The sequence below is a fragment of the Acanthopagrus latus genome, chromosome 16 (genome assembly GCF_904848185.1).
Source record: "Acanthopagrus latus isolate v.2019 chromosome 16, fAcaLat1.1, whole genome shotgun sequence".
Lineage (NCBI taxonomy): Eukaryota > Metazoa > Chordata > Actinopteri > Spariformes > Sparidae > Acanthopagrus > Acanthopagrus latus.
The window spans coordinates 10,054,701-10,074,835 of record NC_051054.1 but is presented as its reverse complement, the minus strand read 5'-3'; the positions used below and the strand labels follow the sequence as shown (position 1 = coordinate 10,074,835).

The 20,135-nt window shown below is 42.2% G+C and overlaps 2 protein-coding genes across 5 annotated transcripts; one reads left to right on the top strand and one right to left on the bottom strand.

Annotated features, from left to right (window-relative positions):
* Positions 1-2,378: 2,378 nt before the first annotated feature.
* kdm1a (lysine (K)-specific demethylase 1a) lies at positions 2,379-15,317 on the bottom strand. 4 transcript variants are annotated; one of them, XM_037071781.1, is made up of 22 exons: positions 15,170-15,238; positions 14,377-14,413; positions 13,504-13,797; positions 13,018-13,186; positions 12,592-12,719; positions 12,415-12,493; positions 12,209-12,301; positions 12,001-12,107; positions 11,832-11,913; positions 11,472-11,566; positions 10,481-10,498; positions 9,945-10,087; positions 9,743-9,833; positions 8,952-9,086; positions 7,513-7,586; positions 6,514-6,625; positions 6,238-6,370; positions 5,945-6,132; positions 4,991-5,105; positions 4,618-4,745; positions 3,735-3,881; positions 2,379-3,437 (listed from the first exon to the last, which is right to left on the bottom strand). In XM_037071781.1, exons 2-22 carry the CDS (start codon positions 14,404-14,406, stop codon positions 3,237-3,239), a joined length of 2,562 nt encoding a protein of 853 aa, XP_036927676.1. In that variant the 5' UTR covers positions 14,407-14,413; positions 15,170-15,238; the 3' UTR covers positions 2,379-3,236. The 4 variants fall into 4 exon arrangements, with proteins under 4 accessions (XP_036927676.1, XP_036927673.1, XP_036927677.1 ...); XM_037071778.1 differs by having other exon boundaries at positions 12,592-12,725; positions 15,170-15,237; XM_037071779.1 differs by having other exon boundaries at positions 3,237-3,437; positions 12,592-12,725; positions 13,018-13,183.
* Positions 15,318-15,600: 283 nt separating this feature from the next.
* tmem30b (transmembrane protein 30B) lies at positions 15,601-20,034 on the top strand. Its single transcript, XM_037071783.1, has 8 exons — positions 15,601-15,751; positions 16,224-16,422; positions 16,714-16,821; positions 16,955-17,062; positions 17,284-17,374; positions 17,461-17,598; positions 17,795-18,001; positions 18,997-20,034. Exons 2-8 carry the CDS (start codon positions 16,234-16,236, stop codon positions 19,173-19,175), a joined length of 1,020 nt encoding a protein of 339 aa, XP_036927678.1. The 5' UTR covers positions 15,601-15,751; positions 16,224-16,233; the 3' UTR covers positions 19,176-20,034.
* Positions 20,035-20,135: the final 101 nt, after the last annotated feature.

The following is a 20,135-nucleotide window of genomic DNA, read 5'->3' as shown; positions in this document are numbered from 1 at the left end:
AATCTCTTTTAGTGCCCCTTTGCCGAACGACCTCAGCAAGTTTTGATTTCATAGCGGTGCACCCTCTGCGCACGTGAGTGTGTGTGTGTGTGTGTGTGTGTGTGTGTGTGTGTACCCGTCTGAGCCTCTGGTTGGAGCAGAGCAGAGAGTACAGTAGCTGACGGTATGCAAAATAAGCAGGCAGACAAATGAGGCAAATTGGTCAGGTACGACGAGGAGGAAAAAAACCACAAGCTGTTGTGGAATGCAAAGTCAGCACGCACGACGTTCTCTTAAACAGCTACGCCTCAGTTTGTGAAAGCCAGCACTTCTGTTCCTGCAACTGAAGGTTTTAATGATAACCTACCTGATGAAAACAACCGAACTGGCATCCCTCTGTGATTTAACTACCCATCAGTGATTCTCAGGAGAGATTTTCTAGTGAAACTTTTTTTCGTTCTACCTCTAATCTGCCTGGTTATTTTCCATCCACAGCAGATTCATGCACACTCCAGAGAACCCAGTCCGCTGCTTCAGAATCCTGAGATACTGTGATGAGTTCAAATGTTTGCTGGAAAAAAAAACAGGCCTGTTGTGAATCACAAATACTTGTGGTCTTGAGTCTTCTTTCAGATTTGTCAAGTCAAGCAGCACAGTGAAAAGGAAAAGCTGTCACACTTTGTCAGAGATTGTCATTTAGCACTTTGTGGGGATGTCACGACCCGAACTGGTTGAGAGTCAGGGGTTAACGCTGTCTCCTGCCCTGTGTGGTGTAATCTGTCCTAAGTTCAGATGCGGGGAGGTGCCACCCTAACACAGCGGTGCCTGTTTGGACCCTGGTACTCCTGAGCCTCGGCGCTGGTGCCTGACCTGAATAAGTGCTGTGAAGTCAACCATGGGAATGACTCAGTCGCACTCCAGGCGGGGTGTAGGAGGAGTGGGAAGATGGAGGAGTGGGAGGCGAGAGAGAGGCTTCGCTGCCTACAACAGGTGTGAAAGCTGAGGGAGATATCGATTGTGAGAACGCGAGGAAAGAGTCACCGAGGTCGAGCCGGATGCGTTGAAAAAATTCAGGATTGATACTGGCTTGATATGTAACAAACATGTTCTATGGGATTTTTATGATTTAGAAAAGTCCACAGCAATGCCAGTAACCATAAGGTTGTAGGTGCAGTGATGTTTCAAGCTAAAAAAAAAAAAGACAGAAATTGTGTTAAACTATTAGTTTGGTAAAAGTAAAGTCATCCATAGTAAAAGTACAAAATGGTTAAAGTAAAAAAAAATAACTGAAAGAAACAAAATGGCGTCATATTAGCTCGTCTGGAGTAATCCAAGTCTCTGGAAGACACGAGATCCCAACTTGATTTTTAGAAAAGAAGCTATTGAAGCTGAAAACTTGGCTGCAGCACGCATTACAGCCACCCAGTTTGAAGTGGGTGCACAGGCTTGACCGCATGTCACACAAAAATGTTTTTTCAAATCAGTTTGTGATCTCAGGGCTTCTGGAGACTTTGATTACCCTCAGACTGAATTTCTGGTGACTGTAATTTCCCGGATTCATCTCGCATTTGATCATTACGGACACGTGGGAGGTGTTTGTACCTGAGTAAGTGTACATTCCACGCCACACCTACGAATCACATGAGATGTGCCAGGGCATGTGCTGTATTCCCTCATCCAAAGGATTTTTATTTTACTTTTTTTATAGCCAGCTATTTGACTTTTCTGTGCCTCTCTATCAAGTAATCAGTTGATGTGGGCTTGGGGCTATTATGAAAAATAACCTCACCAGTCAACAGTAACACACTGCTCTGAGCTCTATGGTTTACCAGGAAGGTGAAAATACCCGGGTGCCGCGGTCCAAAAACCCCAGCTCAAATTACTGTTGTTACATCAAACATCTCCTCTGGTCACGATAATAATAACCGCGTCTCTGGGGGAAAACAAGGCCCGCGACGCTCAAAAAAAAAAAAAAAAAAAAGAAGTGCATGGAAACAGAGGGGCACAGAGCCCTGAAATACAAGCTCCGCAGAAAAGCTCATAGCTCATGGTTGACCATTTTAATCTCCTCCCTCATTCATCAGATCCCCCACTATGTGGAGCTGCTGCCAGGGACCCTCGGCTCTCCCTCACACACAGTACCACAGGGCCTGGGAAGCAGCCAGACCTGCAACGAAGGAGGGTCACCGGAGGGTCAGCGCAGTAGCAGCCATGTTAGCTTTGCACATGCATGTCTTATGAGAAAACTTTCACATCTGTAGGTGGCAGTGGGACAGGAAGCACTTTGATCCATGTTAGAAATCAGTCTGCGTTAAAAATTCTTATGATAGTTGCAGCTCTAGTGTACTCAAACACAATCAGCCTTGTTTAACTGTAAAGAAACACACTGATAGACACAATTCCTTTCTTTTTTTTAATAACGAAACAATTGACAATATATATAAAAAAAGCATGTGATGGCGACCATAATAAAATACTTAAACTGCTATTGAAACAAAAAAACATTCAAAATTCTTTCAACACATCTGTCATATTAGCTTTTGATACAAACTATTTTCACTAAACTCTGCAACCTAAATGGTAGAAAGTAAATTTAGGAGGCAAACAGCTACAGTACACAGCAAATGTTTTAAGACAACCAAGACGAGGCCTCTGGAACGACACCGGAGCGATGTCTTCTGCTTGGATAAGCAGAACAGTTTTAGTGGACCAAGTCTGTGCTACTGTGTCGGTCATCTGTCTTATATGTTATGCTGTGTGTACATTTAGTATTTAGACAGGGGCACATAAATACATGGTGGGTCTTGCAGACACGCTCCATGAGGAACTGAAAACACTGGATGAGTACCAAACGTAATGCAATTCTTCTGGTTTTAAGACTGGAAAATCACATATTTATAAAGTCATAGAAGAGTTATTACATTAGAATGTAACAATACTGGGATTTATTCTTTATTCTTTGCAGAGTCTTTGTAGTAGACTGCATGTGTCTCCATGTTTTACTATCACAAACATCCCCGAATTCAATTCCAGTGAAGGAATTTCACATTGTATGTAGAGCCACAAAATAAATCCTCAAAGTATCATTTTTTTTGAGTAAATCCAAAGATGCTAAGTTGTGTGTGGGACTTCCACGAACTTTCACATACAGTAATATCAACAACTTATGAGTAAACTTTTTTGTATTTTCTCAAAAAATGCTGTAGTTGTAGGTAGGTGTGAGTGTCCAGTGTTGGCAGGAACTGGGAGAGGCCATTTCAGACGCTGGCGGCGGGCTGGGACTGCTGAGGGTTGCTGGCAGTTGTGGGAGTGGCCTGTCGGGGCAGCGTGTACATGGCACCCAGGAACTGATCTGCAATGCGTCCGGCCTCGCGGAGCCCGCTGAGCAGGGCACCGTGGACCGTGGCGGGGTAATTCCTGATTGTGTGCTCCCCGGAGAAGAAGAGACGAGGGACAGGCTGAAAAGAGAGACCACATTGAGTTCGATGTTGGATTGTCCCGGGGGGAGTGTGGTGGTAAACTGCCAGAGCTCATCAGGCAACGCATAAATATGACTTGTTCAGATCAATCAGCATGCCAACATCAAAACAGCCAAAAAAACATCTGAGTAGGGAATAAACTGCTCTGCTTTGGTTTGGTTAAATATTGTGGTCAGGGCTGGGATGCCTTTCTCTCCGTTGCTTTCTCACACACACTTACACACAGACACACACATCAACTCAACGCTCGGGGCTCTTCAGTGTTTGTGGGCTCACCTGTGAGGCTCCCGGTATAGCAGGGCCAGGTGTGATGGGCTGCGCCATGAGGTCGTAGTCGTTCCCCGAAGAGCCTGCTGCGACGTACGAGTAGGAGCCCCGTGCCCAGGGGTCCGCACGCCAACGTGTGACCACAGTTTCCTTTGGCTGCCATGACGACAAACAACAACACATACTTTTGAGGAGTTTCCATGATGACATAGGAGGGACCTGTAAACAGCTGGATGGCAAACAGCTTCGTCGCTGGCCTCCATGCATATGATTTTATCCCATTTGAAACCATAAGCAAATGATTTATAACGATGGGTGGTTTGGATACGACTCCGCTTATGAGTGCCTTTCACATGTGCGCGCTGTGTAAAGTTGTGCTGGTTATGGGGGTCGACTCAGGAACGTTGGACATTCCACTTAAAGTAGTGGAAAAACCAGAGAAACTTCTAATGATGGAGCTTAAAAATATAACCCGCCAGTCCACTACTTTTATGTTAGCAACATACTGAAGTTGTAGGCAAAACAAAACTTCCAGCTGTGTTAAATTACGAGGACATTATGTCTGAAAAGAATATGGAAACTAGTGTGTGGACTTTCTTTTAGATGTGTATTCAATTGAAAACAGTACAGACATTTAATGTTTCATGTTGTCAATGTAAATATAGGCTTATTCTGAATTTGATGGCAGCAACGTGTTTCAAACATCCAAAAAACACCTGTTTGAAACATTCCACATTATTGTTTTATTCATTTATGTTTTACACAACATCCCACAGCTTTTAGAGCTGAGGTTGTGCTCAAAATTAAAGGTCAACGACCAAAGATAAACAAGCAAGTGTCAAGTGGAACGTTGCTGTATTGGAAATATCAGTAAAGTGAGAGGGTCGTGTACCTGTGGAACAGCGCTGCTTCCAAATATTCCTTTGAGAATGGCCAGGCAGCGTCCGACAATCACGTCATCGCTGATGTTCTCCATGATGCCAGCAGCCTCACCAGCCATCAGAGCGAGTAGGATTGGGGCTAGGAAGAGAGAGGTGAATGGTGTTAATTTGTAAAATGCTCTTTAAATAAATCGGATACATACTTATTCATAATCTGAGCACAGCAGGCGGAATGAATCTTTGTGCCGGCAGTTGGGACCTTATTTCTATTTTGCATTTTAACAACATAATACAGTACAGGTCTGTTTTTTAGTCCGTGTCCCACAGTTTGGAAAACACTGATCTAAAACAACCGTGTAAAACTAAGCGGGGATCTCTTGTCACCTTTATAGAGGTTCCAGAAGAGGAAGAGTTCGCCCCGACTTGCTGTGGTGGAGCCGACATGACCGAACAGGTTGACGCTGGGATCCCAGAACACGCGGTCGAAGCACAACACCACCTTCAGACAGGGAGGGGCACAAAATACAAACAGTCACACGACGATCAAAGTGCTTATTTTAACCCAAAGCTCAATTGCCTGTAAAGTACAAGGCAGGCTCGGCACATTTACTGCTGTGAACGTGTGAATGGCAGAGCGCCCTCTGCTGGAGGTTTGGCATTAGTAGCAGCTCGGGTTGCGTAATAATGCAGTATTCCTCTCTGTGCTGCAGTAGAATTAGGAGATAAACTACTCTGCTGCGGATGATGCTCAGCAACAGAGAGTGGTGACTGGTGGGTCAGGAGTGACGCAGAATGAGTACTCTGATCGGATTACTAACACACGGGGGAAAAAAAGCATCTTTCATTCGCACGCCACCAGGATCTGACTACCTCTGCTGTCCTATATGTAGCAAACACATGAGCCTGGCCACCCCCTTGATCCCACTCACAATCCTACATCTTATCCCTGATATAAACCAGGATAAAACAATATCACTATGGCAGTTTAGATGAGAGAGGGAATCCCTTGTCGCCTGAGCTCATTAAAAATACATATTGTGATCTATCTGGGGGGAAAAACTACAGGAAGGAGGAAAGGGAAATGTTCATGCAGGATGCAGCTGACTTGGACAATGATTTATGAACCTGCAAGGAACAGAATCAAATTCTGAATACTCTTGTTTTTCTCTCTCTAAGCTACAAAATCCTACATCCTACAAAAGGCAAGTCCTTAGTTTGGAGATGTGTTTGTTTGTCTTGAAACACAAAAGAGAAATCTAAAATAAAGTACTAAAAAAAAGTAGATTAGTATCTTTCTATATCAAACACAGAAGGAATGTGCTTCATTAGAAGTTCGACCTTGTTGAGATTGCCGAAGCCCATCCTCTGTATGGCAGATGTCTTCCACTCAGGCAGCGGGGGAACAAACTGCACAGCGGGGGGCTGCTGCTTCAGCACACCCAGAGGCAGGGTACACAACACAGCATCACACTTGTAGATGAACGTCTGGGTCGTTGAGCGAGTGTTGACTGCTATCACCTCACAGCCTGGAGAATGAACAGACAAGTTACTGATCGGCACATTTTAAATGCACGATTATGAAATCTGTTTTCAAACTCGTGACCTCACATACACACGGCCTGTGCACATACCCGAGGCTGTATATCGGACCTGCCGTACTGCTGTGTTTAGTTTGATGTCCAAGCCTTCAGCCAGGGCCACAGGTACACAAGAGTAACCATTCCTTACTGTGAGGTGGCTGCCAGTGAACTCAAAGTCATCATCCTGTTGAGAAATTAAAAACCTGTTATCCCAGAGGCACAATGGACTTAGCAGAAGTATCTCATAGTTAACTAACTTATTACACACATGGGATTGTTGTGAGGACTGCACAGTTATGCCTTTCTAAACTGGGTACATGTATATACCTGATCCCAATGCTTGAGAGAGAGGGTGGAGAGGGGCGTAGCGTTGGCAAACTCCAAGTTGGCAAAGTGCCAGTCGAGGATCTGCCGATCCCTGGATGACAGGTAAACATCACTGTGGGAAAGAAAGGGAAGTAAAGAGATGTGGTGATGTAAACTGACAGCCATTCACACATCAGGGGGACAGGTTTATTCATGCACAAGCTGAAAATGCTGAACTCCAAATGATGTCAAAGTAATTACACATAATTGAACACATTAAGTGAAAACTGAAAAATAACCAGAATGTCACAGTACATACACAAGTAAACAGTTGTTGCTAAGGACTGCAGCGCTCCAACAAGCAATGACATTAAGCACATTCTTGGCCCTGAAAGCTCCTGTAGTGCTTAATGGCCATGATGGTTCACAAATATATTGCAGACTTTTCGGAAATTGCTTAATGTGAATGTAAACAGGCTGGCATTATTTAAGTGAGTGCCACTGAATTCTCCTCAACATCCCACGTGGCAGACATGCGTGCTGCGAGCTGAGAGATGTAAAAAAACAGTTCCTCTGTGGAGAACTAGAGATATTTCTATAGGAATGTTTTATTTTGTTCATTTTAAAGTAAACACAAGAACTGTATTGCTTTGTTATTGTTAGGGCTGCATTCCACACCCTGGGATGTTTTGACTTCTCAAATATACAAATTTTAATGATGTGAAAAAACAGAATAGGGGGAAACAAGCTGGGAAGTATGACCAAAAATGTAATTATGTTGTAAATGGACTATGGTTTCACAATGACCTGTAATAAAAATAAGAGTGTGATTTAACATTTACTGTAAGAATTTTTGCATTATAAGAAAGAGATGGGTGAACACTGAGACAAGCTGGCCACAGAATCCTGAACTTTCTCTAGTGGTTTAAATACATCAAGCCGTTTAAATAATATGACACTAAATAGGAAGAAGGTAAAGCAGTCGAGGAGATTGTACTGAAAAGTCTGAAGGATAATTACCTTGGTGGATTGGCCTCCAGCTCCTGCAGCTTCTCCTCCAGCTTGACTTGCATCTCCACCAACTCATCATACTCCTACACAAGAATAAAGACAGCAAGGAGATGCATACACACATTAATTTCATCCACCCATTATATTTCTGTGCCTATTGCAAATGTGCACATTGCAATGTCGATGCTTAAATTACATATTGCGCAGCTCTAGTTTTAACAGTCAACAAAGTACTAATATCTTACCACAATACACTAAAAAGTCTTAAAATAGTCTTAGAAACGATATTTCACATCAAACTGAACTGGTATCAGACTTAAGGAGATGGTGATGTCTTAAGCTGAGCATGTGTTGCATTTCATGTGCATGTGTGTTCAAGGTACACACCCAGAGGGTTTCTTTCAGGTTATGTAGAAAGGACAAGCAGTCTTGACAGAGAGGGCTGACTCAACCTGTTCATCAGTTCACCACAATAGAACCGACTCTGACAGCAGCTGAGAGTCTGGTAATACCACCTACAATGCCAGGCCCCAGGACACAGCTCCACTGAGTCAAACGTCCTAATGACGCCCCGAAGCTAGGAGGCTAACCTGGGAAAATACTAAAATGGAAATAAAACCGGAAAATATCCTGACACAGCCATCCCCTCACAGGCTTTAAAATCTTGTTATATGGTGTAGTCATGCATGTCATACACACACACGCACGCGCTCTTAAATGCTCATTCTGTCTGGCTTAACTGTGTGTGTACATCTGCAGACATAAAGACAGTCAGACCATGATTCAAGGCCTTGAAGTGGTTTCTCAGACGGCGGATGGGCAGCAGACAAATCCAGTACAGACACCAGCTGTGTTTAAACCAACTGAAACCTCCTTCTAAAAGTACACACATAGCAGTAGTGGAGGTGATTTATCTGGACCAAAAATAAAACAGCAGCACTCACTCTAATAATACATCCTACTGAGCCATTAAACCACTTAAACACAGGCCTGTCTGGTTTACTTGGATAGCACGGCATTAAAATTCTGTGAGGCATCCACCCTGACCCAGTAGTCCAGAAACTATGCATTTTACATGGTACTACTGCTGCATTATAATACCGTACACAATAATATTGCTTCAAAGTTGTCTAAATAAGAGCCACTGGAAACACAGGCACTATTTAACACATGCAGCTCCACAAACACAGTTGGAAACAGTTAGCTTTTAACTGCTTTGACTGAAGTAGCCTGATTTGTGTTTGATCCAAGAAATCTTAGGAGGTAATCAAAGTGTCACATAGGAATCTCTTCTGGATAAAAACAACCAGTTGAGATAACAGCCACTTGCAACCTGTAAATATCTGTAGGAAGTGTAAGGAGATGTAAGAGCTCTACTGCAACTTTCTTCTTCAGCTTTTTAATGATGACAGTTGTTTTGCTTTTTCTGAAACAGTGTTTGAGCTCACTTTGCACAGTGCGGTGAGGTCACGGTGCTTGCTCTTCACCAGGAACTCGGCTGTGATATCTCTGGGTGGTTTGACCTCACTGGCTTCTTTATACTGCTGATGGAGCTCCTTCACTCGTTCCTTAGTACTCACCATCTAAAAAAGGTACAACAAGAGGGAGAGGGGGAGAGAGAGAGAGTAAGACGGGCATGAGATGATGGTGGATGAAAGGAAAGAAATGAGGAAGCAATTAGAATTGCTTCTTCAAAGGTGGAATTTGAAGATTGAACAGTGATTATGTTGTTTAATTGGCCTCTGAAGAAAAAACAGGTTTTAGTGCTTTACTAAGAGTCAACTGCATCTCTGCCTTTCCAGCTTAAATTTTTGTAGATCATCCTGAAATTGAAACAGCTTGTGTTTTTTCCACTTTTTTCATGTTGACTATATGACTTCTAGCTGGTATCATAATAGCAAGAACATTCATTCTTTTTTCACTTTTGTCTCAAGCCACTGTGTGACAGGTTAAGAAATTTTGAGGAGTTCATCATTTTAGGATTTGCACTTATTTGTTTTCTTTCACAAAGTTAGATGCTGTTCATCGAAGTTGATACCACGCTAGTGTCTGTGCAAAAATATGAAGGAGTCTTGTTTCTGTTGTACAGTAACTAATGACGGTAATTAGAGACTCTTAAGAGGTGGGTTAGATTTTTCCAAGTTAAATCTTGTGGGCTGTGGGGATTTCAGACACTACCAAGTCAGCAGTATGATGACATTGTTTGGGGCCTACTGCTGCACCTCCAAAAAAAACATACCTTGTTGAGAAGATCTCTCAGCTCCTCTTGAGTCTTTACAATTTTCTTCCAGTGCTCTATCTGCTCGTCTTTCACATGCTTTTCCTGCAGCCTGCACAATCAAGATTATGATTAGAATGTGTATCTGTATGCATCTCTTCTTCAAGTCCATATCTGTCACCACTGCCCATGCGTGAGCTTGTGTAGTGTACACCATACTCACTGTATGACCACCTCCAGGGCCTGTCCCAGAGAAACAGGTTTGTTGTTGAGGAAGTTAAAGTCCAGCTGGTGGCTGAGGTAGGAGGTAGCCTCCAGCAATCTGTTGAACTCTTGCTCCACCATCTCATCCTTTTCTTTTGGCACCTGGACACACACACACACATTCAGACATTCAGACATACTGGACCATCAGTCACATCAGACAGTGATGATGGAATCTGTAGAAAAACAGGCAAGGCATGCCAGACACAACTAAAGCTTAAGACACAAGACATAGTGTGAAATGGTAAAATTCACAAACTTGTGCACAACTGTCCTTCATTTTAAGAATTAAAAAACTCCTTTTGTTTATAAGGTTGATGACAGGATTATAATGTGTCCTGTTGTATAAGATGAAGGTTTAACATGAACAGTTGTTTCTCTCTTTATCTCCTACATGGATGGTGAATGGCGAGTTACAAAGTAGAATTAAAAAAGCTGAAAATGTGGTTTAGAAATATGTTAAGGAATGTAGTAAATAAATAAACCAATACATACACTTGTGCATCTTTCACCCTTTAGAAGTTCACCAAAAGATGAACATGGAAGGGATTGAGAAGACGAGAGGGGGGAGAGAGAGAGAGAACATATTAAGTAAACACAACTTTAACCTCAAACAGGTTTGCACAAAAGTAAAACATGTACATTTAATTTGCCCTTTCCTGCGGAAGAGGAAACCAGTTACACACGATGTGGATGCTTCAGGAGCCCTGCTGGCTGGTCTCCACTTCAGTGGAAGTGCCCTGAACATGAACCTAAACATCCTACTACTGTTGCTGCCACTTGACCGACAGAACAAAAATGAGAGGGAAAAACAATGTTTATTTCGAGTCTAATTGCATTAGGCTAGATCTGTTTTCTGGTCTGCACTATTCTGAAGAGATTTGGGAGCTGTTGTTGATGACACGCAAGGGTAAGCAGTTAAATTAATCTGCCGTTCATTGTGTTTTTGTGGCTCGTAGAGAGCCAGATCCCTGCCTCAGGACAACAACAGGCTTAGAGTTCAGCTATAAACACAGACACGGAGCACTTCTGTGCCAGGAGGGAACTCTTGTGCATCCATAAACGTCTTCTATTAAAGGAAGTAAACAACACGAGGTCCTGGTTTCAAAAATGTAACTGGCATGCACATACCTAATGCCCTGATGGAGGGTTATTCTTGAGGTCTGCCGTTTCTAGGAGAATTTAACCTCATGCATTGCCACAAATGTTAGTATGACTGAAGCAGGCTGATTTTTTTGCACACGCATGCCCATGCTGCCATTAGCCTCCAGCCTTCTTTCAATTAATTTAGTGGTTTAATGAGATAACCTGGGATTTTGCAAATAATAATCAACAGGAAATTAAGCAAATGGTAAATATTTATTCAGTCATAGGATGTCTCAGGATTCAACTTGTTATATTAGAGTAGCCTAAGAAGGTTGGCTATGGCAGGACTGTGGACAAGAGACTACTCAGTTTACTGATTGAGACATTTCATTATACTCACAGCCTGGCCATTGGCTTCATACAGTGGACACTTCTGTTTGATCTTGGCCAACTCCATGTTGACCTGCTTACTGATGACAGCCATGGGGTTCCCTCCTGAACACAAGTACACACACACAGAATTGCTGAGGACATGGCTTGACATAGACAACACCACCCTCTACAGGTAGATATTAGTCACTGTAAAATCCATCTCATATGCTTATGAAATCAGCTGATGTAACATTAGTATGGAATGAATATGTAACCACTTGCAGCCCAATTGCACATGATTAAACACTAGAGGTTTACAAGATGTGTTGACTGACATTGTGACCGACTTCACTATTCATATTAAAAAAACACTCAATCTGTATCTTACCCAGGCCTGTCACCACCATGGCTCCCAGATCAGCAACATAGTTGCCCTTCCTAAATGTGGCCACTCTGCCTCCAACCCGGTCCTGCATGGAACAAGTAAGTTAAGATTTACCACGGTACAATGGTAAAATGAAAAAACAAGTTAATGAGAGACTCTATTGATGACATACCCTGGCCTCCAATACTGTAACATCCATCCCAAAGCTTTGTAGCTGCCTGGCTGCAGCGAGGCCAGACACACCTCCGCCAATGACTATAACCTTCCCGGTCTTCTTGGCTGCAACAACAAGCAGGGGTTCATCGACTTTGTATTATTATTCTCCTATTTAGGTAACAGCCATTGTAGATTTACAAGAGCAAAGAATGAATTGAACTTACTAGGCAATGGCTTGACCCTCTTGTAAATGCCAAAGTTAATGAGACCATGCCTTTCTAAGTAGCTGTGTATCCTGTGGACCAGCACAGCATCACCTAAAAAGAGAACAAAAGAAAAAAAAATCTCAACCTGTGACTGCAATCTTCTTTAAAACACAAAAAAGGATTGAAAAGGATTTTTATTTAAATCTTTTGATCTACTGTCTTACTGTTGTATGGAGCTTCAAGCTGCTGTGCTGTGGTCTCAAAGGTCAGCTGGATCTTCGGGTTGTCCAGCCACAGTTGGAGCTGGATAAGGTTGACATGATTTAAGATACAGACTGTTAAAAACTATGAAACAACAGTCTGCTTTTAACACAAAGCAGTGGGTTCACATTGGTACCTACCGTACGATTTCGGATGTAGAGGAAGACCTTCTGAGTCTGCTGGGGACCGCTGATGATGTCAGGGAAGCAGGCAGCCTCCTGGGATGTCATACGGTCATGGGGAAGACGGCTCTGGAAAGCTGCTCCTTCTACACCTAGAAAATAAAAATGCCTATCACTATTCTATTAACAGAACTGACTGTCATTCAAGATCTTTTAAAGATTGCATGAAATGGCAGTCATGTGCAATAAGTAATTGAAACTGAACAAAGGGTAAACGATCACACTGTGAAAGACATAACCTTCATGTTAGAGAGGAACCTCTGCAATCTTGAGTGAGTAAAGCTTGTGTTTTTAATTAGGCTGAGCAATTTAACTGTATTTCCTACACAAAAACATCAATATGATTTGACTGTTTTGATATAATGCATCAAGTTTCAGCCTCACCAGATGGTTCCTCTGGTTCACTGTCATTCTCTTCCTCTACTGGTGGAGCTGGTGGTGGGATGACCTGCTTCCTCTCTTTCTCTGCCTTGGCATTCCTCTCCTCCTCAGAGTAATATTCGTCTTCCGACAGATTGGCCAGGCTTTCGTCCATCTCGCGGTACTCCACCTGCAACAGTAGGCACAATAAAAGCATCATTAAAACCAGCGTTGCAATTTCAGATTTGTGTGTGTGCTCCCACATCACTTGAAACTGCCAAAGCCTTTCTTGCGTTTAATTATTTTCTTTTGAAATTTCCTGTGGGCCAGTGAGAACCCATCTGTAAATGACAGATACAGAACATTATTACAATAAAAGTTTAAATGACACATATTGATTCTTAAATCAAACAAATGGTCATAAAATAGTGATATTCATCACTCAACATTTTGGCAGCATCCTCCCCTCCCTGATTATACAGGGAGGGAGGAGAACCCTAAAATGTTTACTTTTGCTCGCTTGCGACGACTCGTTCTGCGAACTTCTGCAGAGTCTTGGTCTACTCCACCAGGGCCTGCTTGGTGGGGCATAGGGGCTCCCCCAGGTTCCCCACTAGGGGACGACCTTTCCTTCTTTTTTGCATCCATTGGACCTGCAGCTGAGGCTGACGGACCAGTCTGCGCATCAGAGACCGGGGCCCTATCCCCTCCGGCTGCTCCGGCAGAAGATGAAGAGGAGGATGAAGAGGAGCCAGCATCTGACTTCTTGCTAGACAGCATCATGGAGGATGTTGGAGGCCTCTCCTGAGCAAAAGGGGGTATGTAAATTAGATGAAACCCATCACAAGAATACATACAACAGCCCAAGACACAATACATTTTTTAGTGAAATGGTTGAAACTTGAAATTTTAAAAAATTGTATAACCAATGAAAAAAGGACACAAAATACTCCTGAAAGAAACAATGAAAATGATGAAGTGTGAGTTGTGTATGCAGAAAAAAAACAACAACAATAAATACAAAAAAAAAAAACAGGAAACCAATCAAAGGAAATAAAATGCTGGTGCCCTTTGTTATAGCCCTTAGCAGCATTCTCAATTAAGGATATCCCACAAATTTTTACAAGGTCCTGTCAAATTACTAGTTTGTTTGTTTTTTTCAAACATTCACAAAACCCCATGTCATCTGGTCACTTTGCTGTTGGGTGGCTGTGAATGCACCTGCAACAAAGACTAACAATCACCAAGTGCTTTCGGGCTTTGTGAGATGCTTCACCCACAAATATCACATCTATATCACTAGATGATTTGAGTAACTGTGCATGAATGTCATGGTTTATGAAATGAGGGCTCCATCGGTAGAGTAACCTTGTCTTGTTTTACCCATTTCTCCGTGCACCTGGTAATATCCATTCAAACACTAAGAAATGAAGACAGAACCAGAAATATGATTACGATCAGGACCAACTGAGCAAAAAATGTTGGCCTTTCAGATTACATCAACTGTGTTTTAGCTAAACATATTTAAAACATGTTGGCAAATGCAGTGAAGCTAATTAACAGACTTAGCTAGCACAGTTAGCCAAGTGGAAACATCGACTTGAATATGAGCAGGCTAAACGTGTTCCCGAAAGACCCCTGGTGCTTGATCAATTTATTTGGAAAGAACAACCGTAACGCCAAAACCTTTATTGTGCCTAGACCTTTAGTAGATCCTCGATTGCCATCCAGACCAAATGGATCGCCGTCAGCTAGCAAATTCACTGCAAAGCTAGCAACAGACTAGCATGGCCATCAATGTTAGCTTGCGTTAGCTAACTGTAGCTTTGTTCTAGACAACAACTAGCATCTAGCGCTCATCAGTGTAAAATTACATTCCGTTAATAGGTTTGCAACACAAGCTGTATAGCAAATATAGGTTAAAAATGAATTCCCTTTCAAATATCACACAAGACCATGCTACGTTCGCTAACGCAGCTAACAATGAGACCTAGCTAGCAACAACAGTGGCACAGCAGCAGGTGCGAGTGAAAAAGAAAGCGCCGGCTTCGGTGGAAAGAGGGTCTTTACTGATCAGCTGACGATAAAAATGTTTAGGCAAACGTTCCAACATCAGGGCGCACGTTTTGGGAAATAAAAATAAGCATTAAATATTACAAAAATATGTTAATATTACCTCTCAATCCTCCGAAGATGTCAACACAAAGACGGCACAGTAGCAGGTCTCCTTTCAATGAACCCTTTCCTGATTGGTTGCTCGAAAGTGTTATCCAACACCACCCAGTGAGACGATTGGTCAAAGTAAGTGTCAATCTGAAAGAAGGCGGGGATTTATTACTCAAAATACTGCAGTGGGTCTATTTTTTCAGTTTAGGTTTAGTGGTGCAGGATCCTTTTATGTATATATATATATATATATATATATATATATATATATATATATATATATATATATATATATATATATATATATATATATTGGCAATATTATTATCAGGTTTAAAAAAAAAACTGTTTTTTATAATTGGGTCAGTTGCATGGTGTTGCCGGTCGGTTTTCAGACCTGGCTCCTCGTTTCACTGCCTGTGGAGAAACGGCGAAACTGATCGCCTGACGTCAGCACGTAAAACAACAGTAAAGGCGGGGCCGGTGGGGGTAGACAGGTAAAGGTGTGCTGCTGCATCGCGCCTACAACTCAAGGAAGCAAGCATACCGATGAGTTGTTGACTCTTTTGTCTCTCCATTTTGAGCTCACTTCGTAAGTAACACCTAAAAAACAGATTTAAACCGTGTATATGTGTGTTTATATGTGTTTGGATTTCATTTGAACCATTTCTGTTTACCAGCAAGGTTTAAAACCTGCGAGAAGTCAGACCTCTTGTCTGTTTGGTTTTCGGCTAAATCTGGGTGTTGGGGGGTGAAGCTGAAGTTTCCAGATTGTTTTGTGTGTGTGTAATGTGGCTTTTAAAGGTGTTGTTAGCTGAACTGTTTTGTTATATCAACTGATGCAGCTATCTGCATCATCCCAGGGTAACTTAGAATGAGATCTGACAGAAACATGTGTGAAAGAGGCTTTAAAGTAACAGAAAGGGAGAAGTATTTAGTGTCAGACCACAGGAAATGAAAGGATCATTCGTCTAAATGAAATGTCGTGGCTTTGATCTAACACATTTGGAGCAGGGTACAGTATGTGTTACAGATGAAGAGCTGATCAACAATCTGTCCAACAGAACTGTGAAAATGGTGAAGAAGGAGCAGGAGATAGCCAACCGGCCTGACAACACCGCCTTCACCCAGCAGAGACTTCCAGCATGGCAGCCGATGCTTTCAGCTGGCATTGTCATCCCGGGGTTCGTCCTCATCGGCCTGGCCTTCATTGGCATCGGCGTCGCCCTCTTTGTCACATCGCGGAGCATCCAAGTGATGGAGGTGAGGCCATGGCCGCCGGGCGTCACGCTGAGAGTTGGGGTCAAGTGTCAACAGCAAAAGACAGGAAGACAGACAGGATTGTTCGAATATAGTGTCTGTGTTAAAGCAATGTCTCAGTGTTGAGATGAAACAAAATAAGGAGCACGGCTATCTGTTTATTGATGTATCACTTGTAAGCGATATCATACTCTTGGAGTTTAAAGAGGTGCGGTGTCAGTAGCACTCGATGCAGGTAAGGTGTTGTAGCCATCAATAATTAATGGTAACCTTTTTTTGTTCTTCCCTCCACAGTTGGACTACACTGGGGTTGAACAAACCTCACCGTGCTTCAGGTGCTCTGACCCCAATGTCAAAAACTGTGTGTGCCTGCTGGACTTCTCCATTGACAGTCTGTTCAAGGTTGTGTGTTGAGCTCTGTACAAGCGCATGCATACATTCAAATCAGTTGAACGCTCCCTCTAAGTCTACTCTTGCCTTTACACCCTGCCTCTGACCCTTGTCTGTGGGGTTGCAACTCTGTTTTCCTCCTCAGGGCCCTGTGTTCTTTTATTATGGGTTGACCAACTACTTCCAGAACTACAGAAGGTATGGAGTCTCCAAAGATGACGACCAGCTGTCAGGAAACCTGGATAGCTTCATAGTGAGTTACCGACATATATGATTCAAAGAAAATACACAGACACTCCAGACTTTGTTTTGTTTTTCCAAGAAAACACAAAAGTCCCCTCTCCTAAATTGAAATAAAGACTTTAAAGATATTCTAAACTGAGTACAAACATGCTAAATTGTCACCGTTGCACATCAGTAATGCAAAGATTTTATTTGAGCGTCGCAAACACTGTTTTTCTGTCTCTCTCGTAGTCTCCCAGTGACACCTGTGCCCCCTATGAGTTTGACAGCAACAACAAACCAATTGTGCCGTGTGGGTCAGTGGCAAACAGCATGTTCAACGGTACGCAAGGGAAAATAACGCGCCTGTGATGAAGTGTATTTGCTGTGTCGAGGTTCTGATTTTATTTATTTTTTATTTTTTTAAAGACACCTTTAAGCTGTATCAGATCATCAGTGGGGCAAAGAATCAGGTGCCCTTCGATGGAAAAGGGATTGCCTGGTGGACTGACTACAACGTGAAATACAGAAACCCTTCTGTTACACCTCTGAGGGACGCTTTCAACGGTAGCACCTGAAGTCAAATTTACTGTCACTTGCTGGCTGTTCTGCATATCTGGTGCTGTGATGAAGATTGATTGTGTTTATCAAAGGGCTTCCCAATCTGCCACGGGGATTTTATAAAGGAAAACAATATTTGAATAATAGTTAGTTAATATAATCTCTGAAACACATGATGGCTCATACACAGTTTGACTTCCAGGTACGGTGAAACCCCTGTTTTGGCCCAGACCTGCTTACGAGTTGGACCCCTCAGACCCTAACAACAACGGCTTCATCAATCAGGATTTCTTGGTTTGGATGAGGCGGGCGGCCCTGCCAGATTTCAGAAAGCTGTACCGACGAATCACGGAGGGGGATTACACCCAGGGTCTGCCGGCCGGAAACTACTCCCTTGAAATTGCCTACAGTATCCTTACACACAGTTTCAAGGGTGGCTTGTTTAGCATGGGTCATGTGTTTTAAAGATTACACTAGCCATTTTTCACCTCGACTCAGATTAGATAGGCTTACGGATGCTAGAGCAATTCATTTTTCAACATACAGACACTTTTCTGCTTTCTGCGCATTTCACAAGTGCAATCATTTTGTTCGATAGGAGTAAAAAAGAGAAAATTACTTTTATTAAATCAGTACATAAATCTGGATAATAAATCATCCACATGAGGAGATTTACAAAGCTTCAAATCTACCTGAATGGGTCAGCCATTGACTTGGCCACATGTTTTGTATCATGTTACAGCAACAGCAGCTTGAGTCAAACTTGTTTTGCCAGTTGGGTGCGGTTCAGTTTTTACTGGGGCAGAGTGAACACACTGGCTCAGGAGTTCCTTGAGATGACGGGGGAGAAAATAGAAGCAAATTTTCTGACATAAGAAAATGAGCTAGGCAAATAACTATTCACATGATGGATGGTCGTCTACTTAAAGCCCATGAAGGCTTAAGTAAATACCACAAAGACATTTTCCTCTGCTGTGTTTCCTTAATCAAATCCCGTAAATAAAACAAAATACTCAATGCTTTTGCTTACAATTTTCGACACAACACAGACCATTTTTGTTGTTTGGTTGAAGGCAACCATTACTTTCTTTTCTTTTCTATACACACATCAATTCATGGAATTGGTACAAGTATGTAGTCCAGTGGCAATGCAATAAATCACTACAGTACACAGTGTAACTTGGATGGCTTGAACAGCTAAAAGAATACAACCACATTTCACGAACGAATAGTCCAGCTGTGATGTCAAGTGTCCATGATTTAGAGAAAATGAGTGAAATCATGCAGAAACACTGGTGGTTTAATAGAAAATTTTCATACAGGTTTGCATGTTGTACATTCTCCACTTTTCATTGTTTATGTGCTTCAACTTTTGCAGTGTATCCTTAACACTGTGTCTCCCAGACTACCCTGTTCTGAGCTTTGACGGGAGAAAGAAGGTGGTGCTGAGCAACGTGTCCTGGATGGGTGGCAAGAATGAGTTCCTGGGCATCGCCTACCTCGTGATTGGGTCATTGTGCATCGTCATGTCCATAGTCATGCTTATTGTCTATGCCAAATTCAAGTTTCCTGAGGAAGAATGAGTTCCTGTTTATGGACTGGTGTCAGCTATGTGCCTTATCCACCCTATCAAACTTTTTTTTTTCTTCTGTTTTCTCTGAATGGGATGATTAAAGCACAGTACAGTGCTTACGTAAACCACAAAATACAGCTGGAATGCACCCTTTAACTGAAGTCACATGTGAAGACATTCCCTAAGGTGCAGAAGAAGCCTGGTGTCACTTTGTGAGGCAGAGCTCAACAACACAGTGTCCTCGTTGACTGCAAAAGAGCAACCATTCATTTTCAGTGTCTCTTGTTGGTATCTCAAATTTCAGTGATCATTTGGGAAGTGTTATTGATCCGAATCATTATTTTTATGTTAATGATGTTGTAAATGTAGCTACACTTTCTTTCTTATCAGCCTCCACTTGGAATCTTAAAGGATCAATGTGAAGGTAGAATCAGTGTGTGCTGTGCACAGGCTGATATCTGCTGGATGAAAGGAGACCCACAGCTCGTGTGTGTGTGTGTGGTTTTTTTTTTATTTTTTATGCTAGTCTAGTTTATTTTTAAATGGCAGGATGTTTCTCTCAGGTTTCTGATTCTGTATTTCCTTTATGTGTACTTTCATAATCACTCAGTGAGATTAGTAGTAATGTTAAAGCCATAAAAACTTTGCTAAGCTATTTGTTGCTGGACAAAAAGTTTCTCCTGATGTGTGTCAGATACGTAACTTAGTTATATATTCCCACATATTAATGCTATGAAATGTGGAAATACATCTCTCTTCAATCTCAGGGATCTGATATACAGGCACACTCATGTTGTCTTCTATCTACTGAGATTTTACTTCATGTTGATATTTATTTAATAAAAACAACATTTATATCCCACAAGAAAGGGTGTTTACATTTTTGGGATAGTGGGCTTTCTGCTGTCATTCTTGAAACAATTTATCTATCAGACACTTCTTTATTATGACTCGTATTTTTCAGATTCAG